The sequence below is a fragment of the Theropithecus gelada genome, chromosome 12, assembly GCF_003255815.1.
Source record: "Theropithecus gelada isolate Dixy chromosome 12, Tgel_1.0, whole genome shotgun sequence".
Classification (NCBI taxonomy): Eukaryota; Metazoa; Chordata; class Mammalia; order Primates; family Cercopithecidae; genus Theropithecus; species Theropithecus gelada.
The window spans coordinates 103839415-103862032 of NC_037680.1; the positions used below are offsets into that span (position 1 = coordinate 103839415).

At 40.9% G+C, this 22618-nt stretch overlaps 2 protein-coding genes across 2 annotated transcripts in view; one reads left to right on the top strand and one right to left on the bottom strand.

Moving 5' to 3' along the window:
- The window catches only part of COL4A4 (collagen type IV alpha 4 chain), a 162149-nt gene extending 141153 nt beyond the window's left edge, over nt 1–20996 (bottom strand). The window contains exons 1-3 of the mRNA XM_025404398.1: nt 20461–20996; nt 3157–3328; nt 256–298 (exon numbers count right to left, since the gene is read on the bottom strand). Coding sequence (XP_025260183.1) covers nt 256–298; nt 3157–3227 — 114 coding nt within the window. The 5' untranslated portion in view covers nt 3228–3328; nt 20461–20996. The remainder of the gene's footprint in view (nt 1–255; nt 299–3156; nt 3329–20460) is intronic.
- Nucleotides 20997–21001: 5 nt separating this feature from the next.
- Nucleotides 21002–22618, top strand: part of COL4A3 (collagen type IV alpha 3 chain) — a 148866-nt gene continuing 147249 nt past the window's right edge. Inside the window, exon 1 of the mRNA XM_025404399.1 lies at nt 21002–21250. Coding sequence (XP_025260184.1) covers nt 21164–21250 — 87 coding nt within the window. The 5' untranslated portion in view covers nt 21002–21163. The remainder of the gene's footprint in view (nt 21251–22618) is intronic.

Below are 22618 nucleotides of genomic sequence, written 5' to 3' on the forward strand. Positions count from 1 at the left end.
AAAAAAAAAAAAAAAACTTAAAAAAAAGGGTTATGTTCATATTAAAATAAAGAAATCCCCAATACCTAGGCAATTCAGTAAGCAGTCTTGACTATACAATATAAAATAAATCTTAGTGCTTATTTAGTCTTATTCTCAATTTTACAGGTAAGAAAACTGAGTCCCAGAGGGTGATTTCTTTGAAAGTACAAGAAAAATTATGCATTTGATAAAGTGAATTTTCACAATGCAACTAGAGCTAGTGAATGTACTTACCCCATATACGTATTGTACAGAAAAGAGAATGAGTATAAGTGACCTACAGAAAAACAAAAATGCAGATTAATTTAAAGTTTCTTTTCATGTGAAACAAATTAAAAAGAAAAAGAGGAAAGGAATTAATTCCAGAAAGCTACTTTTTATTTCTAACAGGCTGCTCCTACTAGCCGACTTATCATCAGTGACAAGATCCTCGCTTTCCTCTCTCTGGCTGCCATCATTGCCTTTCCTCTTTTTAATCAGCCAGGAAGTATGTGTTGAACCCCTTGTGTGGTCCTCATTGTGCTGGGGACCGTGAGGACACTCTGAAGGTGAGATCTGGAGGGATACACGAGTGAAAGAAGATGATTCTCAGAATGAAAACTGCAGGAGAGAGGGAAGGAGGCAGCTTAGTTCGGAGACACACACTGCTGAGACAGTGTATCCCAAATGCCATTTAGTGGAAGCAACTAGAAGGAGAGAATGTGGAAGGAAACCTAACTGGACTGGGATGATGGTTTGGAGAAAAAGGGAAATAATATGGAAGATTTAGGGAAAAGTTATGTAGTCCAGGGCTTTATAAGTGAGGCAGAAATCCGATTGGGGTAACTTCATTATTACAAACAAATTTTAACAGAGGAAATATGCAATTTTAAAAGACCACTAAAAGGCCAAGCGCGGTGGCTCATGCCTGTAATCCCAGAACTTTGGGAGGCTAAGGTGGGCGGATCACCTGAGTTCAGGAGTTCGAGATCAGCCTGGCCAACATGGCGAAACCCCATCTCTACTAAAGTACAAAAAGTATCTGGGCATGGTGGCGCACGCCTGTAATGCCAGCTACTCCAGAGGCTGAGGTAGGAGAATCGCTTGAACCTGGGAGGCAGAGATTGCAGTGAGCCGAGATCGTGCCACTGCACTCCAGCCTGGGCAACAGAGTGAGCCTCTGTCTCAAAACAAAACAAAACACCCATTAAACATTTGCATACATTTTCTAGGCCTTATATTTGTCAAACAGCTTCTGGATCCATCATCTCATTTAATGCTTAAAAGAGCTTGTGGGGATCACACCATTCCAAAGGATAGTAGGAGAACTGGGGCTCAGTCCTGGGCCGTGATTTATCCGCCATCCTTGTTCTTTCATTCTCTGTAGAGCCTCCTCCTCTCTAAAACCTCATGTCCTAAGTGAGCCTTTGTTCTCCACCCTCTACTTCTTCCTCTTGTGCTGAGATGCTGACAAACACTTCAGATGTTTACAGAGCTCTGGATCTAGATGAGACCCTGACTAGGAGATGAGTAACTAGGTCCAGCCCACACTTAATGGCTCCCACACAAAATTCCCTCTCTCCCCAGCTGTTTTCATGATAATTCCAGTACAAGCCAGGTTGGCTTTTCATTGTAGTAACCAAGTAAAAAAAGAGAAAAATATAAAGGAGATGTTAAACACTGGGAATCAACTGCTTTAAATCAGGTTGAATGTGTATTCACAACTCTTGCTTCTTAAATGAGTTATTGTCACTGGACATTTTTAATTAGGATATGTTGCATTTTATAGCAATTGTAGCTTCTCTCTATATAATCTCATTAAGGATTGTAGGCACAGCATGTTTCTTAAACCTTTTATAGAAGAGCAAACAGACTTAGAAAAGTTGGACAATATGCTCCAAAGAGTGCAGACAGAATGGCGCCAAGGGGGCCAGCTCGGGTCAGGTCCGAAGCTCCTTCATAGTCCCTTTATCCTGCACTGGACTTGTTCTTTCTGCCACTGCAGATATTAAAAAATAAAATCATTCCTTTTTTTTTTTCTTTAAAAAAAATGCACAATTAAGATTCCTTTCCATTTCTTCTACATCCACTCCAAATAGTTAAGGCTGGATCATATTCCTTCCCACCACCTTCGCTTCTTTCACTCCCCATAATTTCTTGTTCATCATCCTCAGAACCTTTTGTGTTTTTTCACTATTTAACATTTCCCTGTGTTAACTCCCAATGTGTTTTTGAGTCTCGTCGAACAATCTCATGTCGGTTTCCTGTTTTCCTATTGCTGCTGTCACATGTTACCACACACTCAGACGCTTAAAACAATGCATATATATTATCTTACAGTTCTGGAAGTCAGAAGTCTGAAATGGGTCTCACTGCCAAGAACCAAGGTGTTGGCAAAGCTGTATTCCTTCTGAAGGTCCCCGGGGAGAATCCGATTCCTTGCCTTGTCCAGATTCTAGAGGCTGACCACATTCCTTGGCTCCTGGTCCCCTTCAACCTTCAAAGCCAGCAGTGGCCAGTGGCGTCTCTCTTGCTGCATCCCGCTGGCCTCTGCTTTTGTGGTCAAAGCTCCTTCTCCGACTGTTCTCCTGCTTCTCCCCTTCACTTCCAAGGATCCTTGTCATTATATTGGGCCCATCCAGATAGTCAGGCTCAGGTCAACTCCTCCATCTCAATGTCAGCTGATCAGCAACCATAATTCTATCTGCAGCTTTAATTACCCCTTGCCGTCTTGCCATGTAACATAACATATTCACAGATTCCAGAGATTAAGATGTGGACATCTGTGGGGGGCTGGGGGTGTTATTAATCTGTACTTGTGAAGTGGTCTGTCCTAACTCTACTAGTTACAGGGACCCTGAAACTTTGGGCATATACGTATTTTGCTATTCAAACCTGGTGAGTAAGAGAGCAAGAATCTGGGACCTTTCCTTGTGCAACTTCCCATTTGATGATTATGTGGGTGCAATTCAGGGAAAATTAAGAGGGTTGGTATTCAATAATAAAAATGAGTCATGAAATGGCAGACATACCGTTAGCTTTCTGGAATGATTTGATTTTTTGACATATTAAGCATTCAGATGGTTTATATCCATAGAACAAACATTGAGTAGAAACTACTAAATCAAAGTAGGCAATCACACTGAGGATACTCACCAGGGACCTGTGGCCAATGACTTGGTCAATCTGAAGGAGCACCTCATTAGTACTACGTGCAGAGACGACATCACAGGCAAGTCTTAGTGCTTAAAAAATATTCTGCCAGTCTTCTCTTCCAGAAGGTTCTTGTTGACAAGTGAGGTTCTGTGTTCTGGGTCAAAGTCTGTTCCTGTTAGATATAAATATATCACTTAAAACACAGCATGCATTATAATGTTGAAAATAATTACTTTCATTTTTTATAGTTATGGAATTATTTTCTAAAGGGTAACTTCAATAAATTTTAGATATAACAATCTTTCCTTAGTGACGGTGAAACAGAATAAATATCAGTTTTTATCTTCAGAAATAAAAAATCTTTAAACCCTTTCTACATCATAAATATATTTTTGATAAATGGAAAAATTATGTATATATATTTTTAAATATTTAAATATTTTAAATAAAATATTTAAAATATATTTTATATGTGTATAAATAATTGTTTCATTTTGCTATGTGGAATTTTCTTCTGTTTAATTCTTTCCCTTGAACATCCAAGTTAAAATTCACTCAAATGTTTCTTTTACTTTATGAAACTAGAAAAAGAAACTTCTAGTATACAAATATACATTTTTGTATATTTGTACACATACAGCAAATACATATAAACGTATTTTTATGTAAAATGATACAACTGCTGTGAAAAATATTTTGGCAGTTCCTCAAAAAGTTAAACATAGAGTTACTATATGATCTAGCAATTTTACTCCTGGGTATATGCCCAAAATAATTGAAAACACATGTTCACATATAAACTCGTATATGAATATTCATGGAAGCATTATTCATAATAGCCAGAAGGTGAACACAACCCACATGTCCATCAATGGGTGATGAATAAGAAAAATGTGGTACATCCATACAATGGAGTATTATTCAGCCATAAAAAGGAATGAAGTACTGATATGTGCTACAGCATGAATGAATCTCGAAAACATTATGCCAAGTGAAGGAAGCCACATATTTTATGATTCCATGTGTATAAAAAGTCCAGAGCAGGAAATCCACACACATAGAAAATTGATTGATAGTTGTCAGGGTTTGGGAGAGGAAAGAATTGGGAGGTACAGAGTTTCTTTTTGGGATGATGTAATTGCAGTGGTTATGGCTGTACAACATTTTGAATATACTAAAAACCACTGAATTATAAACTTCAGAAAAGTTAAAATGGTGAATTTTATCTTGTGAATTATATTTTTATTGACATAAAATTTAATTTTATCAATATAAAATAGAAAACTATTTTTAAACTTGACTCAAAGAACTCTTCACTTTAATAAAAGATATATTTGGCTCAAATAATTGAAACGTATCATTTAAAAAACTTTGGTTTCTTTAAAAGACCTGTCTCTATGAGAATTAGGTAGAAAGAAGGAAACCAGGAGTGTTCAATGTTACCAACTTTTTTTTTTTTCCTGAGACGGGGATTTGCTCTTATTGCCCAGGCTGGAGTGCAATGGCGCATTCTCAGCTCACTGCCACCTCTGCCTCCCAGGTTCATGATTCTCCTGCCTCAGCCTCCCGAGTAGCTGGTGTGCCACCACACCCAGCTAATTTTTTTTTCTTTTTTTTTTTTTTTTTTTTGTAGAGACGGGGTTAAACCATGTTGGCCAGGCTGGTCTTGAACTCCTGACCTCAGGTGATCTGCCCGCCTCAGTCTCCCAAAGTGCTGAGATTACAGGTGTGAGCCACCGCACCTGGCCATTACCAACTATTTTTAAATTTCTAGGTAAAATCTGAGTAAATTAATTCAATGCTGTATGTATGGAAGACTTGTTTCCCAAGTAAGTGGTAGAACAACATTCTACAATAAAATTTCGATATCAAGCAGAAACCAATTCAAATTGAATACCCAGATCTTTTCCTATCCCTAAATCCATAATTTTAAATGTTTTAGTTATCAACTCAGAGGTGCCCAAGAGAAAGAATTCAGTCATAGGTTCCTAGTTTCTGTTTCTGGTTGGGGCAGTAAAGCCCCTTCCTCATCTCTCTTTTCTGCTTATCACTAGAGACAGAAACTAAAAACCATGGTTTCAGGCTGCTAAAAGCCTAAAACAAAACAAAAGAGAACAACAATAAAATAAGGCAGATTGGACAAGCTTGTCTAAAGCACAACTCAATAAAACAAATTCTTGTTTTGGAAGGAAAATACAAATTGTTTGAATTACTCAAATTGCATTTGGTATTTTTTAACAAATAGGAAACACAGTCAAAAATAAAAGAAAAACCATAGATATTTACATTTTAATCCCAAAATATATGATACAAATAAAATTCACATGTATTGTGATAAATTATTATGAAAATAATAATTTCCTTACTAAGTCATGGTGAGAATTAAGTGACTTGATATCCTACATGTGATCTCCTCTACATGTTGTACAGAGGAGAATTTTATTAAAATAGAGTGTTGTTGTGGTCACGTTCCAGAGGAGGAAGGCCTGTTTGTGGTCCTAACACCTGGGAGTTTCTCAGTATATTTTAATTGGATGGATAGAGGGATGGATGGATGGATGGACAGACAGACAGATAGACAGACCGATGGATGGATGGGCCAATTTGCAGAAACATAACTGGTATCTCACTAGCAAAAACAAGGAAAGGACACTGGGAGTACTCAATGCATTCTCATCACATGCCCTTGGTTACCATATAAACTCTATAATAGTGATTTTGTCTTTTTTTATTCACAGATGTATCCCCAGTGCCATCATAGTGCCTGGAATGTATTAAGTTCTCAATATATATTGGTTGGGTAAATGAGCATATAGAAGAGACTTTGGGACCTTTTGAATGTAAATCAAGTATATTGAATAGGGGATAAGAAAGGAGGCTAACTTTGACTATAAGTGAGGGCATGGAGGAAGGAAGAATGAGAGAAGGATAACTGGTCTTGGGAAAAGGGGAGAGAAACCGACACTTTGATCACATGTAGGATATCAAGTCACTTAATTCTCACCATGACTTAGTACAGAAATTATTATTTTCATTGTGCAGGAAAAAAAAAAAGTGAATCAGTTTAAGTAATTGTGCAAAGTCACAAGGCTAGTAAGTGGCAGAACCAGATTTGTTGACTCCAGTATGTATCACTTCTCCCTAGTGACACTCTGGCTTAGCTACCTTTGGACTTCTCTGCTCTCTTATTAAGAATTCTCTTGTTATAAGAATTATCTTACAATAAAAAATTTTAAACTATACACTTTTGTATTAGTCCATTCTCATGCTGCTATGAAGAAATACCTGAGACTGGGTAATTTATAAAGAAAAGCAGAGATTAATTGATTCGCATTCCCGCATGGCTGGGGAGGCCTCAGGAAACTTACAAATATAGCAGAAGGCACCTCTTCACAGGGCAGCAGGGGACAGAATGAGTACTGAGCAAAGGGGGAAGCCACTTATATCACCGTCAAATCTCCTGAGAACTCACTCACTGTCAGAAACGGCATAGGGGAAACCACGCCCATGATTCAATTATCTCCACCTGGTCCCTCCCTTGACACATGGGGATTATTACAATTTAAGGTGAGATTTGGGTGGGGACACAGAGCCAAACCATATCAGCCCTACTTTTTCTTAAAAAAAAAAAAGTCTTTTTTTTTGGTTTTTTTTTTGAGACGGAGTCTCGTTCTGTCGCCCAGGCTGGAGTGCAGTGGCCGGATCTCAGCTCACTGCAAGCTCCACCTCCCAGGTTTATGCCATTCTCCTGCCTCAGCCTCCCGAGTAGCTGAGACTACAGGCTCCCGCCACCTCGCCCAGGTTTTTTTTGTGTATGTGTTTTTTAGTAGAGACGGGGTTTCACCATGTTAGCCAGGATGGTCTCGATCTCCTGACCTCGTGATCCGCCCATCTCGGCCTCCCAAAGTGCTGGGATTACAGGCTTGAGCCACCGCGTCCACCCAAAAAAAAAAGTCTTAAAACTTTCATCTTCACTTTTAATAGCTACAAAGAATATAATTTCTGGAGTATAATAAACGATGACCTTTAAAATAAAACTACTACAGCATTATTTTAGATGCATCCAATAAATCAAAATGTCACAGAAGTCTGATTTTTACCACCATCAGCTTAAAATATATGCACACAAGCTCTTTAACAGGAATTTTACATTGCTATTTTTTAAATTTGTATTTCCATTCCATTCCCCCACATGTATCCTAATGCAATGTATTTCCATACTTGAAAATAATATATTGATCACCCTCTTATGTTTCTCTGCAACAAAATACTTATAAGTCTCTAATTCTTAACATTTTTTCCAAAATTGGCTTTCATTATAATTGTTAGTAGTATATAATTCATCAAAACCACAAATTTTAATCTTGATAAACAATGATCAAATACCAAAAGTAAAATTTTGTGGGAAATGTAGTTGCTAGTGAATGAATTGGCCCTTTTTATTTCTTATTAGCTTATTTAGCTCAAGATCAGTGATTCTTTCTACTGAAATGAGAGAGGTTCAGCAACAATCCTATTTCCATTTTAGTTTCCAAAACTAAGTTCTAATAAAATTTATTCAACATAAACAAGAAGTTGTGAATGAAAAAAATGTGCTACACAAATGTCACTCAATTCTTTTAACTTCTCTTGAGTAGTAAACTGCCATGGTCTGAATGTTTGTGTCCCACACCCCCAATTTGTATGTTGCAACTTAACTCCCAATGTGTTAGTATTAAGAGGTGAGACATCTGGGACGCTGTTAGGTCATGAGGATTGAGCCCTCCAGAATGAGGTGAGTGCCCTTACAGAAGACACCTGAGAGAGCTTGTTTGCCCCTTCCTTCCACCATGTGAGGATGCAGCAAGAAGGCACCACCTGTAAAGCAGAAAGTAGCCTGCACCAGACACTGAATCTGCTGGTGCCTTGGCACTGCACTTGCCAGCCTCCAGCACTGTGAGCAATAAACCTGTTGTTCATAAATCACCCAGTCTTAGGTATTTCGTTGTAGCAGCCTGAATGAACTAACATATATACCAAGAGCAAGATACTAATTTATCATCTAGAATTAATTTGAATGATTTCCAGGCTGACAAGTCCTCCCTCCATTATGATGAAAGCACCCTGACCAGGAGGTGTGGAGCTGGTAGGTTCCTGTTCTTGACACCAGCAAATGCGCTGCCCCTCATTCAGCCCCCAGACAGTTCTTACACCCTGGGACAAAGCAGGGTAGTAATATTTGGGGAAAATGGTGGTCGAGGGGTTGCCTTTCTTTTGAAAAGCAGGGCAACTGTGAAAGAGGAAGTGAAAACTTTGACGAAACACCCATTTTCGGAGAGAGCAATTCTACAAAAGTATATACATGACAATTGAGAATCTGGAAATGGAATCCTTTAGTGAATGTTCCAAGTAGCTTGCGTAACTCCTGAGAATCGTTTTATCTCCCAAGGGTCCATGTACTTTAGTTTGAAGATCTCTGTCTTGAATGAACTGCTAAAGGTTAAAAACTGCCCTTTTCACTGTTTCACCAGAAGCAGGCCTTAGAGGACCTAACAAGCCACAGAGGAGTTGCAGAGAGTTTTATGACTGTTCTCCTGCCTAAGATGCAACTGCTAGGCCACAGCTGAGCAGAGCCCCCATCTTGCTGTTGACCTGACACTGTAAACAGCAGTGTGCCTGGTGCTTTGCAGTTCACAAAGTGCAGCCACGTGTTATCCACAACCATCTAAGAGGGTTTTCTTTGTTGCAACCATCTGTCTTAAGAGCACAAAATATTTTGTTTCAACCAAGCTTTTGACTGCACCAAACAAAAATACCCCAACACGCAGCAGAGCATCCCATTCATCTATCTTCTCACGAATGAATAGGTGTCATCGTGTGGCAATAGATGAAGCAGTGGGTTTCTGTTCGAGTCTATCACCATCACAAAAAAAAAGTAACTTGTATTTACTCTGTTCTCACTCTGCTAATAAATACACATCCAAGACTGGGTAATTTGTAAAGGAAAGGGGTTAACTGACTCACAGTTCCACATGGCTGGGGAGGACTTACAATCATGATGGAAGGTGAATGAGGAGCAAAGTCATATCTTACATGGTGGCAGGCAAGACAAAATGAGAGCCAGAGAAAGGGGAAATCCCTTATAAAATCACCAGATCTCATGAGACTTACTCACCGCTGCAAGAAGAGTATGGGGGAAATCACCCCATTGATTCAATTATCTCCCACTGGGTCCCTCTCAGGAGACTTGGGAATTATGGGAGCTACAATTCAAAATGAGGTTTGGGTGGAGACACAGCCAAGCCATATCATAACTGCAACAAGCCAAAGTGTTATAGCACTAACATTGCAGACAACAGTTTTAGAAGACTGCCTCTATAGGAAACTTCTGCAGAGGTCCTGTGCCTTTTAAAGGGCATGATTTTGCTAATTGTTATTCTCAAGGAGGGAGCATTCTCTACAGTTGTGTCAGAGCCCCACCTTCAGCTCGGCTATGTGGAGGCATGACCAGGTTTCCTATCATCTGATTTTGTCTCCCCAGCCACACGGAAAGGCTCGAGGTAAGCCACTGACCCAAAGCAGCCCAACCCAGAGCTTGACTGAGTGACAGAGAACTGACTCTGGGACGAGGATAGTACAGACAGAATGTGGATTGCTCCTCTAGGAGAGCTGAAATTAGGAAACCGAGAGAAGTGAGAAAGAGAGAGACGCAGAAAAAAAGATGCATCAAGAGATACCCTGATGTAGAATTGGGCATCAGATGGCTGAGGCAGGCCAAAGTGAAGGGCAAAACTAAATACAGAGAAAACGGACACACTGAGTCAGCATGAAAACCTGTTTCAAAAGAGGAAAATGCAAAAAGAGAAGGACAGATGGTTCCATTAAAGGATAAACGATCAGCTTACTCCTGACAGCTGCCTCATTCCTGATGTAAAGTCTTACAGTCAATTGACTTGAGCAAACTGACCTCTGCAGCCCAGTTGGACAGAAGGCACGGCCCCATCCTTCGCAGCTGGGTCTAAGGCTCCACCACCATAAGAAGCAGCTCACTTCCTCCTCCTCCTCTCTTCCAAGAGGGAAATGGAACAGAAGCACCCTGGGCCTTTGACATCCACCTTGCTCACCAACCCAAGTAAGATCCACAGCCTCTTTCCCAGCAGCAGTAATTTCCAGCATGTATATTCAGCAAATGCCATTTTGTTATCCTCCTCTGACTCCATGAGCTTTTTGTTTCCCCCCTTCACTCCCTTATGAAAATCCCTGGAGTCCAATTCCCCTGGGACTCCTTATGAGTCTCTGCCCAATGCTTTCCAAATGACAGGTTTGGGAACAAGATCTGAGATCTTCCAAATCATTATCTCTACCACAGAGAATTTATTTTCTCAGCAACCCAATATTGAAAACAAATACACCCTGCTGGGGTTCTCATCAAATGGGGGAGGAGAAATGTACAAGATTGGGGGACCGGATAAACAGAACACTGAGCATTGGATGTTTCCAGTCACAGAAAGGTAACAGAAGCATAAAAACGTTTTCTCTTCTTCCAAAGTAACATTAAATCTTTGATTTATGTTTAATGATAATTTTTTATTGGTTCAGTAAAATAATTTACTACTAACTTAATGACTGCACATACTTTCCTTTTTGGCCTTTTGACACTGAGCCATCTGAATACTCTCTTTCCAAAATAATTTTTGTGATTACTTGAACACCTGTTTCTATATACATTTCTCTTTCTAAAATAGAATTCTCAAATATTCAGGTTTTGTAGAGAAATAAGCAGAGGATCTCAGAGGTCATGAAAGTGTTCCCAGAAAAAGAATGGCATGTCCTATTCACCTCCATCCACCTGGACACCTCCTTTGGAGGGCTACATTTTTTTCTGTTCAGAGTCATCCTAACCATTTCCCAACATTCAAGCTGGTTACTTGGTTTTGCTCTTTCTAAAATCCCACTTTTTGGAGTTGACCCTACCTTCAGACCTTCAAAGAATTTAGGTTGGTTTGAGTTCTTTAGCAAAAACAGTCACTCTCATCCCACATCCCAAGGTTTTCAAAGTGGGTCATGAGTCTGTGTGGTCCATGGACCACTGGAATGTGGATGGAGCTTCATGTTCTCTGAGAAGCAACAAGGAAAACTGGACAATTACTCAAGTAAATTCTTGAGATGACTCGGAGTTCCAACTTGATCAGAATGTGCTGGACTATGGCCAAGCCCACCCCCACCTTTCCTTCCCTCCAGATTCAGCTGAACTGTTTGAGATTGCTGCAGAGTTCTCAGTTGACATTGGAGTTGAGTTTGCTAGTGCAATTGGACCTGATCTCAGTTCACCCACCATCTGGCAATATAGGCTTTTATTATCATTTTCCCCTGAGGTCTCCTCCCAATATCAACAGAAAATTTGACAGCAACCATAATAATGTCACTTCTCGGAACCACACGAAGGTGATACATGTTCCAAAAATATACAACTGAGTTTCCAGATCAGAGGAGCCCTTTGCCTCCAAGTGAAGAATGACATCTTGATTCAGACTATTGTCAAGTCTCTTGCCAAAACCACTAATCCCCCACATGTCTTGCTGTATGATTTTCCCCCTAAGTAGGGCTGAGACTCTATCTGAATTCTCTGGACCTTTCAGACCTCCCAGAATTGCCTTGGGGGTGAACTCCAACAATAACACTCAACAATTCCACTGGGCAAGGCCCACTCCCAACTACAATGTGAGGCTAGCATTTGCCTTTGATGACTTCTCACCTCTGCTGCCACTTCCCCTCCATGGAAACCATCTGCCTCCCTCCATTGCTATCTGTGCACTCATGGTTAGTGAATAAAAGTACAGCTTTGAAGTTAAGATTTGTGTTCAGATCTTGATGACTCCAATCATATAAGTAATTAATTAATAATGCAACTAAAAATTACACTTTGCCATGTAATCCTTAGCAAGTTTACAGCCCCTGTGAGCACTTGATTTCTCAGTGTGTAAAATTAATACCTAACAGACTTAAATGAGTAGGACTTGGTGCCTACTACAATGCCTGGCATGTAGGAGCAGCTCAATAAATGTTTCTTTCCTTCCTTTCTAATCTGCCATGCAGGGAAAAAAAAAAAAAAGAGCTCACAATATATTGGGAAAAAGCCATAAACATAAAAACCTGGCTGGGCATGGTAGCTCACACTTGCAATCCCAGAACTTTGGGATGCCAAGGCGGATGGATTGCTTGAGGTCAGGAGTTTGAGACCAGCCTGGGCAACATGGTGAAACCACATCTCTACAAAAAATACAAAAAAAAAAAAAAAAATAGCCAGCTGGGTTGCACATGCCTGTAGTCTCAGCTGCGTGGGAGGCTGAGGTGGGAGAATCACTTGAGCCCAGGAGGCGGAGGTTGCTGTGAGTGGAGATCGCACCCCTGCAGCCAACCTAGGTGACAGAGTGAAACCCTGTCTAAAAAATAAAAATAAATAAAAAATTGAAAACCAGGGAACACCAGGCAGACCCCAGGAAGCAGGCAAGACTTGATTTAGGAAGGAAGGAAGATCTGGGGAAATGAAAAAGGAAAAAGGAACAAACTATGACAGTACCTTATAAAGTACCTTTTAAACGTCAGGAAAGAAAAATCACAAGGGATAAATTTTTCAGTTAGTTAGAAGGAGATATACAGAAGGACAATTCTAGGTAGAATCACAGTTAGCATACATTCATTCTGAGAATAAAAGACTGGAAAAAGATATACCACACAGTCAGCATAGGAAACCTATAATGGATATATTAACAGCACATAAAATAGACTTCAGGATAGGCAGTGACCCTTGATAATGATTTAAAATTAATATTGCAGGAAGCTATAAATAGTAATATATGTGCTTAACAACAGAACTTCAAATTAGATGAAGGAAAAACTGCAAAATTGAAGTAAAAAATAGACAAATCCTAAAATATAGTTGGGAACTAATAATCTTCTCTTGGTTATTGATAGAACAAAGAACAGTATCAGTTAAGACATAGAAGATCTGAATAACACTATCAACCATCTTTACTTAATTTACTACATACTAGCTCACTATACCAAGCGATCATAGTATATATTCTTTTCAAGTGGACATGGCATGTCCACCAAGATAGATTATATCCTGGATTGTAAAACAAGTTTCAACACATTGCAAAAGACTGAAATTTTACAGAGAATTACACTAGAATTCAATGGTAAACTATCTAGGAAAGTCCCAAATATTTGGATATTAAACAGCACACTTCCAAATAACCCATGAGTCAAGGAAGAAATCAGAAAATATTTTGAGATGTATGATAATAGAAACACAATATATCAAAATTTACAGGATGCAACTAACCCAGTGCAGAAAAGGATCTTCTAGGTATAAAAGTTTCTATTAGAAAAGAAAAAAATCAAAAATCAATTACCTAAGCTTCTTTCTTAGAAAACTAGGAAAAGAACAAAATAAACCTGAAGCAAAATGAAAGAAATAATAAATATTAAAGAGGAAATTAACAAAGGAGAAGGCATCCAAACAGTAGAGAAAAATCAATGAAACCCAACATTGGTAGTTTGGTTCTGTATACAATTGATAAGCCTGAAAACTTGGGAATGTTAAAAATAATAATATGACGGTATCAAATGACAAAGGGGATTAAAAAGATAATTGGAGAATCTTCTTATAATTATATGCCAATAAATTTAACAATGTAGAGGAAATAAATAATTTTGGGAAAGACATCAATTATCAAAACTGACACAAGAAACAATAGAAAATTTAAATGGCCTATAGCAATTAAATTTATAATTAATGAATTTTGTAAGTAAAAACCTTCCCCAAAGAAAACTTCAGGGGATAATTGGTTTTACTAGTGAATTCTATCAAACATTTAATGAAGAAATAATACCAGTTTTTTAATATACTCTTTCTGAATATAGAAAAAAAGAGAATGCTGGCCAACTTATTTTAGGAGGCTAGCATTATTTAGATACCAAAACTGACAAAGATATTATAGGAAAACTACAGATCAATATATCTTGTGAATATAAACACGACTCTCCTTAACATAATACTAACAAATAAAATCCACATATATGTAAATGCAAATGACCAAGAATAGACTAAGCAATTTTTATAAAAAGCAACAAAGTTGAAGGACTTACACTAGTCTTGCTAAAAAACTACAGTTGTAAGAATGATGATAAACAAATAGATATGTAGATAAATGGAATAAAAAGACTCACACATGATGATCGGTTGATTTTTTACAAAGGTGCCATGGCAATTTAGTGGGGGAAAATGTCTTTTCAACAACTGGTGTTACAACAACTGGATATTCACATGGAAAAAATAATTTAATGAATCCTTATTTCCTACCATACCCAGAAATTAACTTGAAAGAGATCATTGAGGTAAAAGTAACAATACTACCAAAGAAGAAAACATAGGAGAAAATTCTGCAACTTTGGCATAGGTATAGAGTTCTCAGGTAACAAGAAAAGCACAAATCACAAAAGAAAAAAATTATAAATTATATTCCATCAAAATAAAAACTTTTGCTTCTTAAAAAATCACAAGAAAATGAAAACACAATTCTCAGAATGGGAGAAAATACTCACAATGCTTGTATTTAATATTGATCTTGTATCCACAATATACAAATAACTCTTACAATTCAACAATAAGAAGATAAAAAGGCAAATTTTAAGTGGAAAAAAGATTTGAATAGGCACTTCACAAAAGAAGCTGTATGAATGTTCGATAAGTACATTAAAAGATGTTCAACATCATTAGTTATTGGAGAAATACAAACCACTCTGGGATACCTCTGTATAAACATTAGGATGGCTAAAATTTAAAAATTAACAGCAAAATAAATATATGGAGCAACTGGAACTCCTATGCATTGTATTGTACCTTGCACTGAGAAGGTAGAATATAACCACTTTGGAAAACCATTTCTTTTATAATTAAATGTACATCTACCATATGACCCAGACCTTTCATTCCTAAATATTTACTTGAGATAAGTGAAAATGCATACCTACACAAAGGCTTGTAGAAAAATATTCATAGTAGCTTGATTTGTAGTAGCCCTATACTAGAAACAATACAAATGCCCAAAAATAGGTAAATGGATTTTTTTTCCAAGTGTAATCTCCATACAATGGGATACTACTCAGCAATAGAAAAGAACAAACTCCTAATCCACACAACATGGATGAATCTGAATATTGCTATATAGAGTCAGAGAAGCCAGATACAAGACAGTACACATGGTGTAATTCCATCAACACAAAATTCTAGAAAATGCCACCTAAAATGAAGTCTACAGTGACAGAAAGCAGATCAGTACTGGTCTGAGGATGAGGTGTGTAAAGAGGGATGGATAGCAAAGAGGCAGAAAGAAACTTCTGGGAGTGACAGAAAAATACTACAGCTTGATGGGCGGTGGTGGTTTCACAGGGTGAATGCATCAGCAAAACTTCCTCAATTCCATGCTTTAAGTGGATGCGATTTATTGAACATAGATTATACCTCAAGAAATGTACTTTTTAAATTCCCTAATGATATGGTTTGACTTTGTGTCCCCACCTAAATCTCATCTTGAATTGTAATCTCATAATCCCCATGTGTCATGGGAGGGACCCAGCGGGAGGTAATTGAATCATGGGGGTGGTTTCCCCCATGCTGTTCTCATGATACTGAATGAGTTCTCATGAGATCTGATGGTTTTAAAAGGGGCTTCCCTCTTCGCTCGGCACTCATTCTCTCTCCTGCTGCCCTGTGAAGAGGTGCCTTCCACCATGATTGTAAGTTTCCTGAGGCCTCCCCAGCCATGCAGAATTGTGAGTCAATTAAGCCTCTTTTCTTTATAAATTACCCAGTCTCAGGTAATTCTTCACAGCAATGTGAGAACAGACTAATACTCTTAACAAATAATCTCTGTACCTGCCCTCAAAAGTTTTGTAATGCAGAACAATAAATCACCACACACTATTTCTGTGCTATATAATAAAGTTCTGGACAAAGGTGTTCACAGGAACCACGCTCTTTAATCCTTGACCTAGGTCTTAAAGCACAGGTAGGTGGTATAAAACACAGACCTTGGCCGGGCGCGGTGGCTCAAGCCTGTAATCCCAGCACTTTGGGAGGCCGAGACGGGCGGATCACGAGGTCAGGAGATCGAGACCATCCTGGCTGACACGGTGAAACCCCGTCTCTACTAAAAAATACAAAAAACTAGCCGGGCGAGGTGGCGGGCGCCTGTAGTCCCAGCTACTCCGGAGGCTGAGGCAGGAGAATGGCGTGAACCCGGGAGGCGGAGCTTGCAGTGAGCTGAGATCCGGCCACTGCACTCCAGCCTGGGCGGCAGAGCGAGACTCCGTCTCAAAAAAAAAAAAAAAAAAAAAACACAGACCTTGGTCTAAAACACAGACCAAGGAGGAGGTCCCTTCGAGCAGAGGGAATAGTAAGTACAAGGGTGTGAGGTAAGGAAGTGTGTACAGTGAACCAGAGAAATCATAAAAAGCTTGGGATGACACAAGAGATAAAACAAAAAAGTTGACCTGAGACCACACTATTCTATTCCAAGAAATGTGAAATCAGTTGCGAAGGCAAAGGGGAACTTTTGGAAGCTTTTAAACAAACAAGTGGCACAATGTGTGTGATGGGTATTACTGACATTTGCCACCTGTTTCCCTCTCTTTCCAGACATGTGGTAGACTTCATTTCTCTGCCCCTTACAGAATAAAGCATGATCACGTGATCCATTTGGTCAATGAAATGTGAGTAGAAGTAGCCTGTGTCACATCCAGGAGGAAGCTTGTAGGGTAGTTTTAGTTTAGCACATTCTCTTCCCCTTCTGAGGTGATTAAAGAAGATGATGTTGAGAGGGAATTTCCAGGAGGTCCCTGAGTGGCTGCAATAAGCAGAGCACCCCCACCCCACTCCCACTTCCCCACGTCCTGCGATGAATATGTAGTATAAATGATGAGAAAACTTCCATAATGATAAGCCTCTGGATTGGGGGAATTGTTTGTAACTGTCCCTAAAGTCACCTGTCCTTGCTAGCATAATGTGCAATTTTAATTGGTAACTCTGATAATTACACAGATGAGTTCCAGAGTAGAAAGACTGCAGGACAGAAAACTAGCTAGATGGCTACCATAATCCACAGATGATAGTGCAAGGCAGGAGCCATGAACTTAGAGAAGTAGAGAAGGAGTTCAGAGATGCAATGGCAAGAACTGACATGAGTTGGTAATCACTCAGATTCTAAAAGCACCGAAGAGCCTAATTGTTTCAGAGGTGTTGAAAAGAGAAAGTTCTTGAAAGAAAAAGGATGGCTAAGAGGGGAGATGAAGTAAAACAAGATTAACGAAGCAGCTGTGGGCAGCATAAGAGATGTATCTTGTATCTCATCAAAAGCAGAGGCATGTCCCTCTACAATGAAGGCTAGAGGTAGATCATGAACTTAGGAAGAAAACAGGCTAAGTGTGAATGCTGGGTGAATTTGACAAGCCATTCAACTTCATTTGTGCATTCATTAATTCATTCAGCAAACAGTAACAGCCTCACTCATTCATCAACATCAGTAAAGAATACAAAAATGGCCCCTGTCCTAATGGGGCTTACATTGAAATGAAGTGAAGCAGACACAACTATTTAAACATTGCACAGAAAACGGACATGATACTGTGATTACAAATTACACAGGACTTGTCAAAGACAATAACCACTCATTTTGTTTAAAACCCCTACATGGCATCAAAGTAAAAAATAGAGACCTCTATGTCCTTTGAATGTACAAAAAGAACCATCCTCCTTTCCTCTTATTGTTTTACATTTAAAGAACCAACTGAAAAATCAACTCTCCTGACCCAGAGACAACTGTTTAACAATCAAGACTTCTAGTTAATTAACACCACTTGGTGAGCCAGTCAAACATTGTTCTAAAGGTAGCAGGTGGGGAATGAGTGGCTAATATGGCTTTTAGAGAAGCAGCTTCTCAGTATTTCAAGTACCAGGTGCATATGAATTGCCAGCAGATCTTGGTGAATGTGGGATCTGATTCAGTGGATCCAGAGTGAGACCTGAGACTCTACATTTCCAACAAGCTCCCAGGGATGCCAAGGCAAGGTTCTAGAGGCCTTGGAAGTGTATTAACCTCAAGGGAGTTCATGGGCTATGCTTGCCTCCAGCTGTTTTAGTACTGAGCTCAGAAGAGCATCTCTACCACATGCCACCATTCTCATCAGGGCCACCTATTTTCCTTTGTACAAAAAAAAAAAAAAATCAAATTTCACTATGTGACTATTGTGTGAAGATCCTGCACAAAGGGTTTTTGCTAGCTTATGAGACTCCAACAACTCCTTGAGGTAGGTACGGTGAGTATGTCTATTTTATAGAAGGGAAGACTCCAGCCCAGAGAGGTTAGATCACACTAGTAAGTATGGAAAAGACTCAGAACTCCAGAGTCTACTCCAGAGGTCAAGCTCTCCAGCATTGCCTCTTTCTTGCTGTATTTACATCACAAGTTTCTTTCCGGCTCTGTATCTGCATCAGAAATGACTTGCAGTTGACTGCTACCTCCTGTTCCAAAGTTGATAAAACCAAGTCTAGTCCTCCAGCAAAATGACCTGGTTTCAGGAAAAGGCAATTAAAATTCAAATTGAGGAATCTTCTGGAATTTGGCAAAGAGAAGAAGCATTTAACATTAGCATTGAGACATTTTTGTTTGTACTTTTTAAAAATTGTCAGTTTGTGAAAGATAATCATGTGACTCTCAGAACTCTTGGACATTGTCAGTTCATCAACAGAACACCTGCTGTTTCATTCCACAAGAGTGGCAGAAGTTTCCAGAATAACCTTCCCTACCAATGGAAAGAAGCTACTGCATGCCACACTGCAACATCTGCGATATGGTCATACATTCCGCAGTGTTCCCAAGTTGTAAGGAAGAGTTTAATATATGTGCTTTTTATTATTCTATTAAGAATACATCCTAATTCAACACGTGTGTGAAAACAGGAACTCTCAAACTTGATTGTGCATGGCAATGTACAGGAAATTTTAAAACAGCTAGAGAGTCTGCTAAAATTGGCTTGGAATGGTCTGGGTATCAACATTTTTTGATCCTCCCAAAGATTCTAATGCTCAACCATAGTTGAGAATCACTGGCATAAAAGACAGAAAGAAGACAGTAAGATTCACGCTATAGTCAAAATAAAAGGAACGGGAGGAGTGTCTTCATTCACTATTAAGGTTTTGCCTACTTGCATGGCTACAAAGGTCTAAGACACCAATAGACCCCAAGTTTAACTGCAAGAAAGTGGTTCCCTACAATCAGTGACCAACTGCATAGATCATACTTGCTGTCTGAAACCAACTGCAGCAAATATCAGCAACACTGTTCCAAAGCAAAGATTCTTAACCTGAGGATGGAATTCAGGTGATCTGTATAGGAAACTTACATAGGAAAATAAGTTGCATCTTTATTTTTAGTAACATGTCACAGAAGTTCAACATGTCCTCCCTTATGATCATAGGCAACAGACCACAGTAGTATTGGCAGTTCTTGATAGTTTGCACCCACTGGTATTTTCATGTCACATTTCAGTTTGGGCTATTATCTCAAAATACCATTTGCGGTCATCACTACTTTGATATTACAGTTGCTTAATTGGCCTGCTGTTAAATCTAGCTATTTAATGCAATAATGATGATGCACCTATGTTAGTTACTATATCACAACTTGAGGGCTTCCATAATTGCATTCCAATAAAACTGATTCTGATTTAATTGTATTTTATGTATTTCACAGCATTCTTCAGAGAAGGAGTCTAATTGCTTTACCAGAGCCAGTGTGGTCCCTAGCACAGGAAACGGCGAGAGCCTGCTGGAGGACGGTGCCCTGGCACATTTGCATCCCAGGCCACCCCCAGGAAGAGCGCACCCTGACCAGAGCTGGGTCTTGTTTTGCCCTGCATTTCCGCAGATAAGATTTGGCCTGAAAAGCAGTTCAACTCAGCGGAGAATAAGATGGGCTTTCTCTTTCTCCTCAGCTGCCTCTTTCTCTTGGCATTTTGGAGTGCCCCGACTGCCAGGCCGGTAACTCGAGCCTCCAAATTAATCAAAACACAAGCACCCAGTTTAAAGCCCAGGCAGACAAGCCCAGGAGCCAGACGAGCTCTCTCCTCTGGTGACCCCCCGGCCACAACTCCCCAGCCGGGCCCGCCACCACCCCTTGAATGCCACACTCCCTCCACTGCCCCTCCCAGGCAGGTGCAGGGGCCCCGGGACAGCGGTTGCCCCAACTATGGGAGCCTTACCTGTGGGGACGCCCGCAGCGCCGGGAGCTGCCGCCTTGCCCGCCCACGGGACGCGCACCTCCAGCCCCAATCCACCCGCGCCCCGCTGCCTCTTCGCGGCACTCTCGCAGCCAAGCCCGGCGGCTGCAAGTTGGAGGCGGACTGGAGGCGGGGAACGCGGACCGCCGCGGGCGCGGGGAGCAAGCAGGGCCTCCTGAGTGCAGACGCCCGGCGCGCCTCCCGCTTAATCTGGGCAGGGCCGCTGGCCACTCCCTCCACCCTGCGCAGCCACCGCCCCACCGCACACCCCCAAACTCCCCACCTAGGACCCGCACCCCACTTCCCCGCCTGGGCCCCCGGACCTTGGGAGCATCACCTCCTTAACCCCTTACCCTGGATCCGCGCCCACCTGCCCCGCAGGCGCCCAGCCCTTTCTCGCCTCCTGGGCACGATGCCCGGGTGGAAGGGACACTGCCTGGTAAGTTGGGAGGGAGGGGGGTACGAGGGCGGGACCTGAGCCACGTCTTCCCTCCCTTGGAGCCACAACCAAAAAGCCTGGGTGGGGAGGGACGAACCGTGCGACCGAGCCCTACAAAACCCGCCCCGGCCGAGTGGCGAGGCGAGCTTTCCAGCCGGGCTCCCCGAGCCGCGCTGCGCAGGAGACGCGGTGGCCTGAGAGCCTGCGAGTCCCCGGACTCGCCCGGGCTCTGAGCGCGCGCCCACCATGAGCCCCCGGACGGCGCCCAGATCGCAGGTGCTCCTGCTGCAGCTCCTGCTGGTGCTCCTGGCGGCGGCGCCCACGGCCAGCAAGGTGAGTGGGGGCTGCGCGACCCCGACCCGGCACTTCCATCCCCCCTCCCCGCGTCCGGGGGACACGCTGGCCCCACCCGCAGCGGCGCGGTAGTGTAGCAGCTGCCCGACTAGTGGCGGGGCTGCGGGCTTCACGCAGGTCCCGGGACAGGCAGCGTGCGGAAGGGAGCAAGCGAGCGGGGATGCCCCGGAACAGGTGGAATGCGTGGAGCTGGGGGAAGAGGCGAGGAGGGGGTTTGTCCAGTGCCTAGGAGTCAGAGACGGCGGGGACAGGCCTCCAGAGGTCAGTAAATTAAAAAATAGACGCATAGGTAATCGCCAGGGATGATACGTGAGAACACCGGATGTGGAGATGCACGGTGTCACGCTGGTGAATCAAATCAAGCAGCTTGGCCGAGCGCACAGAGGGCTGGCAGGAGACACCTGCAGGGAGTTCCAGCCGCCTCTTCCTAGCCGGGACCTCGCACTAAATCCTGACCTCTCTGGGGCTCAATTTCTTCCTTGCAAAACTTGCCCTCCAGTTTTCCTTTGCTATTGTTGGGAAAAGCAAACGCTATCAGTGAAAAATTAAGAGCACCTTAGAAATCGAACTCAGGTTAGAATCAATTAAGCAATCTGTTACTTTGATTTTTGACTTGGAATTTGAGTGAAACCGGATTTATTTAAATCCGGCCCATATTCCTTATTCTTTGCCATTAAAGAGAAATTGATTGTCCTCGAAACGATTGTGCCTCCTACAGCAGATCGTTGATTTTACCTTGTGAAAGTAAACTTTACTTGATTAGAAAGGAAGAAAAACTAATTATTCACTGACAATGTGATTAGTTACATAAAAAAACTAAGAGTATCTACAAACTGTTAGAAATAATAAGAAAATTCAATAAGATTGCTTGATCCAACATCAAAAATTTAAAAAATCAGTAGCATTTCTGTGCACCATCCATGTGTGCACTTGATTTTACCTTGTGAAAGTAAACTTTAACTTTTCATATGCTTTGTGTTATTTTTACACTTTAAAAAGTTGATTTGGGTGATAACGTGGCATAGGAAATTTCATTTCCAAGGATGAGCAGATGTTTTTACAAATGTTATTGAGATTATGATTGGAAATTAACGGTCACAGAAATATTTATATATGTTACATGCAAAGAATTTTAGAACCTATAGTCACCTATAATCCAAGTTTTTCCTATTTAAATTAAATGAAGACATTGCAGACAGTACAGGTGAAACTAAAGCCCTCTCCGACACCCCCATGCCCCTCCCCATTTCCCTGTCTTCCAAGAGGTATCGACTTTCACCACTTTCATGTTGTTTTCCAAACACTTTCCATGCATTTACACACACATATATGAACCCACAAACTATG